The sequence below is a fragment of the Nematolebias whitei genome, chromosome 4, assembly GCF_014905685.2.
Source record: "Nematolebias whitei isolate Nwh7 chromosome 4, NemWhi1, whole genome shotgun sequence".
Taxonomy (NCBI): Eukaryota; Metazoa; Chordata; class Actinopteri; order Cyprinodontiformes; family Rivulidae; genus Nematolebias; species Nematolebias whitei.
In genome coordinates, this window is record NC_056501.1 from 23761335 (window position 1) to 23773382 (window position 12048).

General features: G+C 39.4%; 1 protein-coding gene across 1 annotated transcript; it reads right to left on the bottom strand.

The window, feature by feature from the left end:
- Positions 1-1071: 1071 nt before the first annotated feature.
- On the bottom strand, positions 1072-4344 carry LOC119408802 (T-cell immunoglobulin and mucin domain-containing protein 4-like). The gene is made up of 5 exons (XM_037675647.1): positions 4302-4344; positions 3851-4189; positions 3725-3769; positions 3459-3532; positions 1072-1173 (listed from the first exon to the last, which is right to left on the bottom strand). Exons 1-5 carry the CDS (start codon positions 4342-4344, stop codon positions 1072-1074), a joined length of 603 nt encoding a protein of 200 aa, XP_037531575.1.
- Positions 4345-12048: the final 7704 nt, after the last annotated feature.

Below are 12048 nucleotides of genomic sequence, written 5' to 3' on the forward strand. Positions count from 1 at the left end.
TACATTTGGCAAAAAACAAATTCATACCAGTGAGATGAACTCTTGTTTTGATTTTCACATGTTCAGTAACAAGAAGTGATGTCAAAGAAGAACCCCTGCAAGTAAACAGAGCGTCTTTTTCAATGTCTAAAAACACAGAAGAATTTGAAGTTTCTTTAGATTATTCTGAGTCACTACCAGAAAGAGACGAAGAAAAGTCACAGTTCAAAAGATACTGTTTCACTAAACAAAAACCAGGGAGTTCCTCTTTTTAAAGAGTTACCCTTTGACATCACTTCCTGTTTCACTTTGGCTGTGCCAAATAAAATTTTAAAAAGCCAGTTATGGGACAAAATGAATAAAATCATGTGTAATATGCCCAATTTCTTAAATGTTGATATGTTTTCTTCCACTTTTTTTATTTGTAGGTCTTGCATGTCACAAAACACTTTAAGTCAGTACATTTCATTATAAAGTAGTCAAAACATGTAAAGACATAGTCATATTACATTTATTTTAACTTTGTTACTTTTTTCTGTATAGATGGATGAGAACATCCCCCCCGCCCCCCCACACACACGCACCATATACCTTTTCTTCATATTCTGAAGGTGATTTTCAGTAAATCCAGCAGATGGCAGTCTGAACACAGTCATGATCCACAAACTTTTCTTGTCAAACTGACAAAATCTATAAACAGATTAATTAATCTGCAGGATATTTTAATATTTTCCATCGTTGTCCATCTCAGTGTCCTCTGATGTGAAACTTTTTGCTTTAGTGAGAAAAAAGAGACATTTGGAGGTTTTATTTATAGGATTTTAAATTGGTAACCATTCAAAAGACAACGAGATGGAATGTTTAAGCACAACAAACAGCTATTTTGAAGCCAGAAGTTTTTGTTGACAAACAGCATCATTTAACCACTTCATAAATATTCTCAGCAGAGAAGATGCTGAGACTCCGTGGCATCCTCGACACAACTGTCCTTCCTGTGTTAGAGAGAAAGGCAGTAATTAAAATCTATTTTACTGCAAGATTACCACAAAATGAATCTGGATGGTGGAGGAGTCATAATCTATAATCCACTGCTCACGTACGGATAATCAAGATGAGGATTATGATTAGGGTGAGGAAGAAAATAACTGCCATCCTGCCGATGTTCCCCACTCCCAGCAGGGCTGTGAATATTTCCTGTAGTAAAAATAGAAAATTATCAGCAGAAATTAGAGCAATTATTAATTAAATATAGTTTATATTTGTGTCATAAAAACTGCTTTGATCTTATAAACTGTAAGTGAATTTATAACTTTAATATTCTGTTTTTTCAGATGTCACTCAATAGACTAACATCAGTTATTTTATCTGTTTTTATTCCCAAAATCATCTAAAGGCATGCATTAAAGATTGTGATTATAAGCACGATTCCTTTATTTTTAGATCACTATAAGATTTTTTTTTTTGCGGCTGCTCCCTTTGTCAGAGGTCGCCACAGTGAAGTAAGTCGCACCAAGACTTTGCAATTGTTTTTACACCGGATGTCCTTCCTGACACAACCACAGACCACCGAGCTCCCACAGCCCTCTGTGTGGAGGAGAGAGCTGCCATCTTGGGTACCTGGAGGAGCATATGGTGGGAATTAAGGGCTTTGCTAAAGCGCCTGGAGTGGGGCAAATGAGGGTGGAGGCAAGTGTGGGTGCCAGTGGCGATTTTAGCCTCAATCAGGGTAATGCTGTCTGAATTACAAGTTGTCTACAGATGTTTAACCATTTTTTTCTAATGATTTTTCTCAAATTCTCTGACTGCAAAGAAATTCAAAACCCTGACAATGTTTTCGAGGGGCGTTTCACTTCGGGACGAATTGAGATAATCGATCAGTCAGTTGCTGACAAGCCTACTAGAATAACTGGTGGTGTCAAGGATCCGACTCCTGCAACAACAACAAAAAAAGTCTTAGATTTTACTTGCCCATTTAAGACTGTCATCATTTATTTCATATTTATTCCAATTTTTTTCAATATTTTGGTGAATCTTAGGGTTGAGAGCTGAGTTTCCTTACAAAATCATAGAGATAGTTTCTTAATTTTTCAGGGGTGCTGATAAAATTTAGAGGTGCTCGAGCATCCCCAAAAAGAGGTTAGAAGATGGGGTTAGAAGATGGGGTTAGAAGATGGGCTTGTGATCGGAAAGTTGCAGATTCACCTCCAGGTACCGTCAACATCAAAAAAAAAAAAGTGGGTGGAAAAGGTGAAACACCCACACCTCCCTCCACCCTCATTCTCCCCCACTCTGGGCCCCTGAGCAAGGTCCTTAACCCCCATCATGCTCCCTAACACAGATCTCTCTTGAAAATGAGTTCTCGTGGCTCAATGAGACTACCTGTCCTTTAGGGGTACTCAGCCCTCAGTGCTGACAATAGCTCTTGAACAACGCAGTGGCCATTGGCATCAGAAGCATTTGCAATGGGGTGGCGGGGTGGGGGTGAGACACTGGTTGGGGGGGGGGGGGGGGGGTCTGGGGGTCTTCCCCAAGAAAATTTTGATTAAAGTAGATGCCATTTCCTGCATTCTGGTGTATATATATATATATATATATATATTTTTTTTTTTTTTTTTCATTTACCCTGTATTTATCCAGTTAGAATCACCCCTGGTGGGTGCTTCATCTTTCCCACCCAGTATTTTGATGTTGTTGGTCCGGGGAGTCGAACAGGTGACCTTTCACAAGCCCACCTTTTGACCCCTGCACCACCACTCCCATGTCACTTTAGAAATTAATTACTCTAAAAGGGATCAGTGTGTGTAAGTGAACTGATATTTCCCAGTTAATCTCTGTTTATTTTCCAGAGACATAAATATCCTGGTTCTTGTTCTTTGCACCTGATAAACCGTTTCAATAAATATTATCTGATTCTAGAAAAATTCAAACGTTTTATAATTTTTTTTTAAATTTCAGCTTCTAGTTGAGACAAAAAATAATGAAGATGCTACTTTATGACAAAGCCACCCTTAGAATTCATAAATTCAGCAAATAAATTGTAAACATGTGTAGATAAGCAGTGAACTTACCAAATAAAGCGAACACTGTGACTCATTTCTTGCCAGATAGTGAGCTTATGCTTATTTATAGACATTTTGTAAATTTATATTAGTTTGTCTTCTTTATCAATTAGATGTTTAAGTCAAAACCTTCATAATGGATGAGAGGCCTGTATGTAGGCCTTGGCTGCCAAAGTTTTAAATAAATGTCAACACTCATAAAGGTTGAGGATGACTCTCAACTACTACCACACCAAGTTGTATCTAATTAGTTAGCAGACAAGTTTTTGCTAGGGTCAGTTAGCTCTGGCAGCCATATTGAGTTGTTAATCAGTTGTAGATGCTCACTCAGGGATTACCAGTTTCAGAATCATTCAAGATCATATTTTCTTTGTTTGTATTTGTTTATTTGTTTGTTTGTTTGAAAACTCGTCAACTTACCTCCTCTGTTTGACTTTTCTCCACTGCTGAGCCTCTGACCTCCAAGTGTTTCGGCGCCAGCGTTGTTAGTGTTTCTGTGAGGAGTTCAGTTTGAGAGTTGCTTCTATTCACCAAAACAGTTTAGTCTTACACGTTACATCTAAAATACATGTATGTTTCATGCATGTATTTTAAATGAAACTTCTGTTTAAAACCCAAAGTTAAAACTAGAATACAAACAAACAGCAAAACCAAACAGAAAACGTGAATTTGGACATGATGCTTACCTTTTGTTGTTGCATCAGCAGTCGTGCGGTTCTTGGTAACAGCAGCTGGGAAAGTCAAATCAAACCGTTTAATTAATTAATTTCAGAAAACATGACAGACTCCATGTTTTATAGTTTGATTATTACCTTCTGCTATAATCAGCTCTGTGTTGACCTTCTGGTCGTTGAACAAGCCAGAAATCTCCACCCTGCAGCCGTACACACCGGCATCACTCCTCTGAGCGTTGAGGATGGTCAGGGAAAACTCGCCCGCTGTGACCCGCCCCAGCAGCTGGTACCTGGGGGACCTCCTGAAATCAACCCCCCCGTCCTGGGATGAGAGGACTGTGTTGGAGCATTTAAACAAGGGCACCTTCCCGTGTCCCCAGCAGAAACTTGTGCCTCCTTTAGTCGGAGCGTCATACGTGCAGGGCAAGGTAACATTCTGCCCAATCAGACCGATGACCCTGGTGGTGCAGGAAGATGCTGTGAAAGGATGGAAATGATGAGACTAAACACACACACACCCCTACAGACCCACATATACATCAACACGACGCTCAGGAGAAACCAAAAACAGCCCAAAATATTGACTTACCTTGGATCAGGATCAGAAGGAACAAAAACGAAAGACCTCGCATGTGTGTAGGATATCGTATAAACATGTTTTGAAGACAGGATATTGTGATTTCGTTCCTCCACACACACTCCAGGTCAGATTGAGCAGCTTCATACAAAAGCTTTCAGTTCCTTTTAGAAAAAGCAGGAAGGAAATGAACATGTGGACTCGAGTTCTTAAGATTTGCACTGGGAACAGAATCTGGCACATGTGATCTGCTGCTTTAAACTCAGACTCCAGTTAAAGTTCAGCTTTAATATGTTACAAAATGAGTCGAATAAAAATATTTGACCTTTTTACATTTTAATACAACGCATTTTTCTATGTTTATGCAGAACAAGATGGTTTAAAAGAGGAAGATGATGCAGACATTTCCCAGGAAACACGACGTGTGACGAAAAGTTCCGACAAAAACAAGAAGTCGATGAGAAATCGGGTTTGAGGTTATTAAAAATGATAAAATCATGCTGTTCTGCAATGACGTTTGTTTTTCCGCATTCTTCAAGAAGAAATTTTAAGCTCTTATTAAAATGTCACCTGGAATTTGTTGCAGTGACCTTCAGATGGTTGCAGTGATTTGGCACACATGACTTTACGGTCACTGCAAGCAATATTTGATAAATCCTCCTCTTGGCCTTTGTGGCATTCCTAATTTTAAAAATATGTTTTTGTGTTTAGATGACTTTGAACTATTCTTTGCTTCATGTTTTTGCTCATTCTAAAGTCTTCCTTTATGATTAAAACCTAAACTAAACAGATGCTTTCCAAAATGACAAATTAAACCTGACAACATAATGATTATATGTTGTGTTTGATGTGTTTTTTGTTTGTTTATGTACCGATCAAGACAATTGTCACATTATGAAAACTCTTCACTGTCACTTTTATTGTTTAAAAGATTTTCTACTTTCATAAATGACACTGTACTTCTTCTTTTTTTAACCAACATTACGTATTGTGCATTTAAAAGTGTCGAGTGAGTAATAAATTAAAAAAATAGAGTGATTTGTTGAGGTAACTATGTCAGAATTTAATCATTTGTTTGGCAATATTATTAAAAAAAATAAGTGTTACAGAAAATGAGAGAAGACATTCTTGGAATTTTATTTTTACACTTCCTTAAGACAATAAGTTAATTGTTTTGACATATTTTCTAAAGAGAAAAGGAAATATAATCAGAAGTTTTTGATTGTTAAAACCAGAAATAAAGTGGAAATCACAGTTAAACAAAACGAGGAGTAAGATCTCGATCAGACATCAAACAACTGATCCAAGATATTATGCTGTTTAAAAAAGTATAACTTGTTTTTCTTAAAACAAATGTCTCTGTCTTTATAGAGTCCCGTTTCACTCTTTAAAAATAACATCAAAATCAAACTCCTTGTGTTCTTTGAAGGAACACATATAACCCTCCATCTTTCATACCAGAGTCTTGTAAGATCTTGTGAGATCATTTTGCACTTGGATTATGTCCTGAAAATGAATCTGCACACAAATATTTAGCTCAATATCTAAGTTGCAGTTTAATTTTTGTATTGATTAATGTTGATTAGCTCTGTCAGCCATCTGGAATTGAGTTACCTCTAAAAGTTAACCAGTTTTTGGTGCTCAGCCACTGACAACTTCCAGCCTCATTAAAATCCTGCACAGAAGTCTGTTGGAGTCAGCCTGCCCACCATCACAGGCATCTACACCTCCAGATGCAGGAAGAGGACCACTTGCATCGTGAAGGACCCCGCTCACCCAGCACACACACTTTTTGCCCCACTCCCCTCAGGAAGGAGGTTAAAGAGCATTAAGTGTAGAACCACTAGACTGAAGAACAGCTTCTACCCTGAGGCTGTTATCATGAATATCTAACCAGAATAATCATTGTGAAAAATCACATCATGTTGCTGCTGATCTGTTTCATGTTGCTGCTGATCTGTTTCATGTTGCTGCTGATCTGTTTCATGTTGCTGTGTTCGTTCATGCTCATCTGCTCACACATGTTTGTGCTGTGTTTTGGTGTATTGTGTTTATGCTACTAGTGCTTGGTGTATTTTAAGTTAAAGTTTTTCTTAGTTCATGAACTAAGAAAATTGTTATCTAAGATATCTAAGATATGAATATCTTAGATCGTATTACTGTTTTTCTCTTACATTTTAATACTTTTGTTGTATGTAACTGGGACACTATGTACACAATTTTGTTCCATCATGTGCCACATGTGGTGTGAACGACAAAGAACCTTGAATCCTTGAAAATCCAACTGGTGCCCCCCCCCCCCCCCCCCCCCCCCCCAACACACACACACACACATACAACACACACACACACACACATACAACACACACACACACACACACACACACACACACACACACACAGTTTCTCTTGCTATCTTTATGAGGACTTTGAATTGACTAGCATTCATTTCTATAGCCTAACCCTGACCCTCACCCTAAACCTAACTATTACCAGTACATACCTAACCATTACCAGTACATACCTAACCCTAAACTTAACCCCTCCTTATTTCATACCTTAGTCCTAAACTTAACGCCTAACCCACCTCCAGCACTTCTTATTTTTCATCCATTCAACCTTTATTGTTACAGGTTAGTCTCATTGAGCCACGAGGACTCATTTACAAGAGAGACCTGTTTTAAACAAAGAAACAGATGAGGTGCAAACGACAATAGACAATCATACAGTATAAAAACCATATAAAATGACAAAGGGTCCCTATGGGGCCTGGGCTTTGGGCCCCTTAAGGGCAGTCCTCGCAATGTAGTATAAGCTGATAAAAAGGGTCTTACAAGGTAACAAATACAAAGACACACACACACAAACAGAAGCAAAAATATCATCACCCGTTTGCCTTTTAGTAGTTGGTAATAATTATTAATAGATGTTCTGCCTGGTCTTGGCTTCTGTACTAATCTCAATGTGTGCTTGACCCTTTTCAATCTGTCTCATTTAAGGCGATACTCGTGCACATTTCATAGGCATCTGAGTGTAGGTACAAAACAGAGGTAATCACAGGACTGAAATAATTTTTGTCTGTGTATGCAAATCCAAGCAGCATCTTAATGAGGATGCCATTTAGGTGTGTGAGTGGGGGTGGGGGTATTTCTTGTCACCACATTATGACCTTTTCTGGAATAATCACTGTTCTTGCCAGTTGTCCTTATGGGGACCAGCCCAGTCCTAAAGAGGTATGGCTATAAGCTTCAGAGTTTTATGGTTCATTTGATTTTAGATGGTGTCATTTTGTTTCATGATGGGTAAATTAACTGGTGGCTCCACCTTTTAAAGGTCCTACATCCCCATTTCTAACCATCAATGTGCATCCTTGCGCAGTTAAGTCTAACAAATTTCTGCTTTTATTGCTTTCTGAGTGAGTGCTAATGTAAAAGCATTTTACTCCATGTAAAAAAAAAAACCTGACTTTAGTAGTGTCTTCACTCTCAGTGTGATTTAAAATGGTTGAAAAGATCTTTGCTTCTTCTTGTTTTATGAACTAAAGTGAAAAAAGCCCCTCATTTAATGATTCCCCTGCAGCTTGGGCTTTTTAAATCGTCTTTTAATTCAAATCTCACTAGGTAGTAAAAGACCAATTCAATTTTTTATTTTTTATTTTTTTATTATGATGACAGCATCATAACAGAACTTCTTTAAAAGTCTGGCAGTAGAAGTGTTGCTGAAGCAAAAGTATGACAAGATAATAAAAAATTTGTTCCTGAAGAAGGTGGACTGTTTCGTCTGGTTCAAAGTGAGCACTCTGCATCAAGTGGAGGAGTCCAAGTATCTTAGAGTTTTGTTAACAAGAGACATCAGGATTAGACCAGAGGACTAAAAGATTGAGCTTCATCTGCAGTGATGAGGGTGTTGCTCCAGTCGGTGGTGGTGAAGAAGGAGCTGAATCAAAATGTGACGAGTTTCAACTCTCACCTGTGGTCTTATGATTTTGATCATGACCAAAAGAACAAAGTCCTGAATACAAGCAGCTGAACACAGATTCTTCAGAAGGGTGTTGAAACTCAGGTTTAGAGGAAGGGTCAGGCTCTCCATCATCTGGGAGGAAGAGTCACTGCTTCTCTGCATCGACAGGAGTCAGTTGAGGTGGTTCCCTGAGAGCTTCCCTAGCAGGGCAGTTCAACTAAATTACTCAGGGGCCACACTTACCGAAAGCCCAGAGCTCAGGGGCAGGACATCCAGCAGTTATTGTCATAAAGTAAGTTTGTTTTCCATCCACCCATCCATCCATTATCTTCTGCTTATTCCAAAGTCGGGTTGCACGGACAGCAGCTTGAGCAGCGAGGCCCAGACATCTCTTTCCACAGTCACCTCATCCAGCTCTTCTGGGAGGATTCCATGGCGTTCCCAGGATCTTCCCCGGGGTCTCCTCCCAGTTGGACATGCCTGAAGCACCTCTCTAGAGAGGCGTCCATGGGGCATCCTTACCATATGCCTGAACCACCTCAACTGGCTCCTCTCGACGTGGAGGAGTAACGATTCTACTCCGAATCTCTCCCGGATAACTGAACTTCTCACCCTATCCCTAAGGGAGAGTCCAGCTACCCTGCGGAGAAAACTAATTTCAACCGCCTGTTTCTGCAATCTCATTCTTTTGGTCACTACCCAGAGCTCATGATCATAGGTGAGGGTAGGAACGTAGACCGACTGGTAAACAGAGAGTTTGCCTTATTGCTCATCTCCCTCTTCACCACAACGGATGGGTACAGAGTCCGCAATACTGCAGATGCTGCACAAATCTGTCTGGCAATCTCATGTTCCATTCTTCCCTCACTCGTGAACAAAACCCCGAGATACTTGAACTCCTCCACTTGAGGCAGAACCTCACCCTCGACCTGAAGGGAGCAATCCACCCTTTTCCGGTTGAGGACCATGGCCTCAGATTTGGAGGTGTTGATTCTCATCCCAGCCGCTTCACACTCGGCTGCGAACTGCTCCAATGAGAGCTGAAGATTACGGCACAATGACGGCAACAGGACCACATCATCTGCAAAGAGCAGAGATGGAATCCTGAGGCTACCAAACCGGAAACCCTCCGCCCTCTGGCAGCACCGAGAAATTCTGTCCATAAAAGTTATGAACAGAATCTGTGACAATGGGCAGCCCTAGCGGAGTCCAACTCCCACCCTGAAGGGGTCCGACTTACTGCCGGCAATGCGAACCAAACTCTTGCACAACTTGTATAGGGATATAAGTTTAAAATCTAGTTTTATTTAAAATGAACCCATTGGTGGGCTGAAATGAGTCCACCCGTGGGCCTGATTTGGTCCCTGGACCACCAGTTGAATAGCCCTTCTATAGAGGTTCTCTGGGCACAATGTTCAGGTTGATCCAAAACTTGCTAAAATGATAATGTGTTCATTTTTTAGCTTGCAAACACCTTTGTATCCCCAAAGAAAACCTGGATAGATTTATTGAAAGAGGAAGGTTTTAGTTTTTCTTCCTGGACCTGCAGTCTCTCTAATTTCACCAGTTATAATTGAAAGAACACGAATGGCTAAAATGAATGTTCCTGAAGTCCTCAAAACACTTGCTGAAATAATTATTCAACATGTGGGTTGCAAGTTTGCAGATCATTTGTCAAATTTGAAAGATCACAATCACAAAGGACAAATGCATCAATTGTCTCCCTATTTTGACCATTGTTCAGCGTATTGTTTTGCACTATTAATGTTTAGCGTATTTCTTAGTTTTTTATATACCCTTTCGTTTTACACTTTATACTTTTGCTATTGTTGGATGTAAATGGGATCTTGTGTACACAATTTTGTTCCACCTCATGTACCACATGTGAAGTGAATGACAATAAAACTTACTTGAACTTGAACCATTATGGTTCAATTTTAAGTCCATGGTGTCTTTGTTGTATAGATCTGATTGGATATGTTGTGAAGGACTTCTCTAATAGTTTTGTGAAAGGAGAACAAGGATGGTGGCATAAATCCCAACTGTGCACATCTTTCGTATAAACACATCAAGGAGGTGCTATTTATAAGACAGATCTGGGTTGGCAGGCCTCAGACTAATCAAGTCTTTCAGATGAAAGCCGAAACGTTTCTCCCGGAAAGAAACCTTCCAGATGACGTGATTTAACCCTTGTTTTGTTCTTTCTTTATAAAGTTTTAGTTTTTCGCCCTGCTGCTGCTGGATTGTGTTACTTCGTTGAGCAGATTGGTGATAGACAGTGTGAGTTAATTGTTTTGTCAACCTTTATAAGACATTCTCTGTCTCCAGGGACAACTGGGACATGGCCTGTCCTATCTGCAACACTGAACACAATGAGTGACAATTTTCTGGGTCAATCAGGCATTAAACTGTAAATCTTCAATTAAATGTGTTATTTAAATGCACTTTTTTTTCATTCAACCTTTATTTATACAGTTAATGCAGTATGTTATACACCAGAAGGGTTTTTTTGTTAACCTTTTCTGATATTTTTTTAAATGTTTCCATTTAATGGTCTATATTTTGTCTTGTTGTTTTTTCCCTAAAGGAAATTTGCTCTAAAACCCTTCAGCTATATGGTGCAGTGAGCCATCAGCTGTCACCAGTATACAGTTTGTGTTAAACGCTCATTGTTCTGTGAATTGCTGATAAAAAAGGTCAGTGTGTATGGGAGCGGGGTGCATATATGAAGATAGACGCTGGGGAAAAATGTTTTGTTTCCACTCATTTTTAACTGCCCTCTGTTCACGACTGTCAACCTGTCTCCACATCCACTCGACACCTCTAAGATCCAGAGATCACGGTCCTCACACTGAAGTGTGACGCTCTGTCTTTCTCATTGTTGATACACCTTTTTATAAAAAAATAACTATGAAGGGTTTAGGTTTATTTAAAACTTTATTACCTTTAATTATGAGGCAAGTCAAACCTGAACACGATAGTCCTGCGGTCAAGAGAAAGTTTTTGTTTCACATCTTAACCAGACATTACGGTGCCTTCTCACAGTGTCCATAGCTCATCATCTTCAAAGTAAAAGTTCAGATCTTTGAAGGTGAGGCTCATTAAAATGTTATGAATAATTATCAACTCCATAACCAATTTTTGAGTTCATGCATTCTTCAATTAAAACTCAGCAAGGTGACCCTACTTTTTTCTTTTTATTGATTGATCTGATTGATTGGTAGATTAAGATCCATCCATCCATCCATTATCTTTACCCGCTTATTCCATTTCGGGTCACGGGGGTCGCTGGTGCCCATGTCCAGCAATCACTGTGCGAGGGGCGGGGTACACCCTGGACGGGTCGCAAGTCCATCACAGGACCACATAGAGACAAACAATCATTCACTCCTAGGGACAATTTAGAGTTACCAATCAGCCTAACATGCATGTTTTTGGTCTGTTGGAGGAAACCGGAGTACCCGGAGAAAACCCACGCATGCACGGAGAGAATATGCAAACTCAACCCAGAAAGGCCCCTGGACCGGGGTTTGAACCAGGGACCTGCTCGCTGAGAGGCAGCAGCTCTACCAGTTGTGCCACCGTGCTGCCAGATTAAGATCCAGAGAAACAAATATAATAACCAAATCAAATTGTATATATTTCATTTTTTACATATGGGTGTACATTTAAATACATCCTCAACTATGGTCTAAATTAATCTTTTATACAATTCTATTAAAAAAAAAAATGTTTAACTGATAATTTAAGGATCATTGTGAAACAATCGCAGAATGTAAAATTATGATTTTAAAATAAA

What these genes read in the sequence shown, in the direction of transcription:
- LOC119408802 (XM_037675647.1), bottom strand. Translation starts at nt 4,344, where the DNA reads ATGCGAGGTCTTTCGTTTTTGTTCCTTCTGATCCTGATCCAAG. An exon ending in CCTTCTGATCCTGATCCAAG is followed by an intron (nt 4,190 to 4,301) that starts GTAAGTCAATAT and finishes ATCCTTTCACAG; the next exon opens with CATCTTCCTGCACCACCAGG. An exon ending in TGCTGATGCAACAACAAAAG is followed by an intron (nt 3,533 to 3,724) that starts GTAAGCATCATG and finishes AACTCCTCACAG; the next exon opens with AAACACTAACAACGCTGGCG.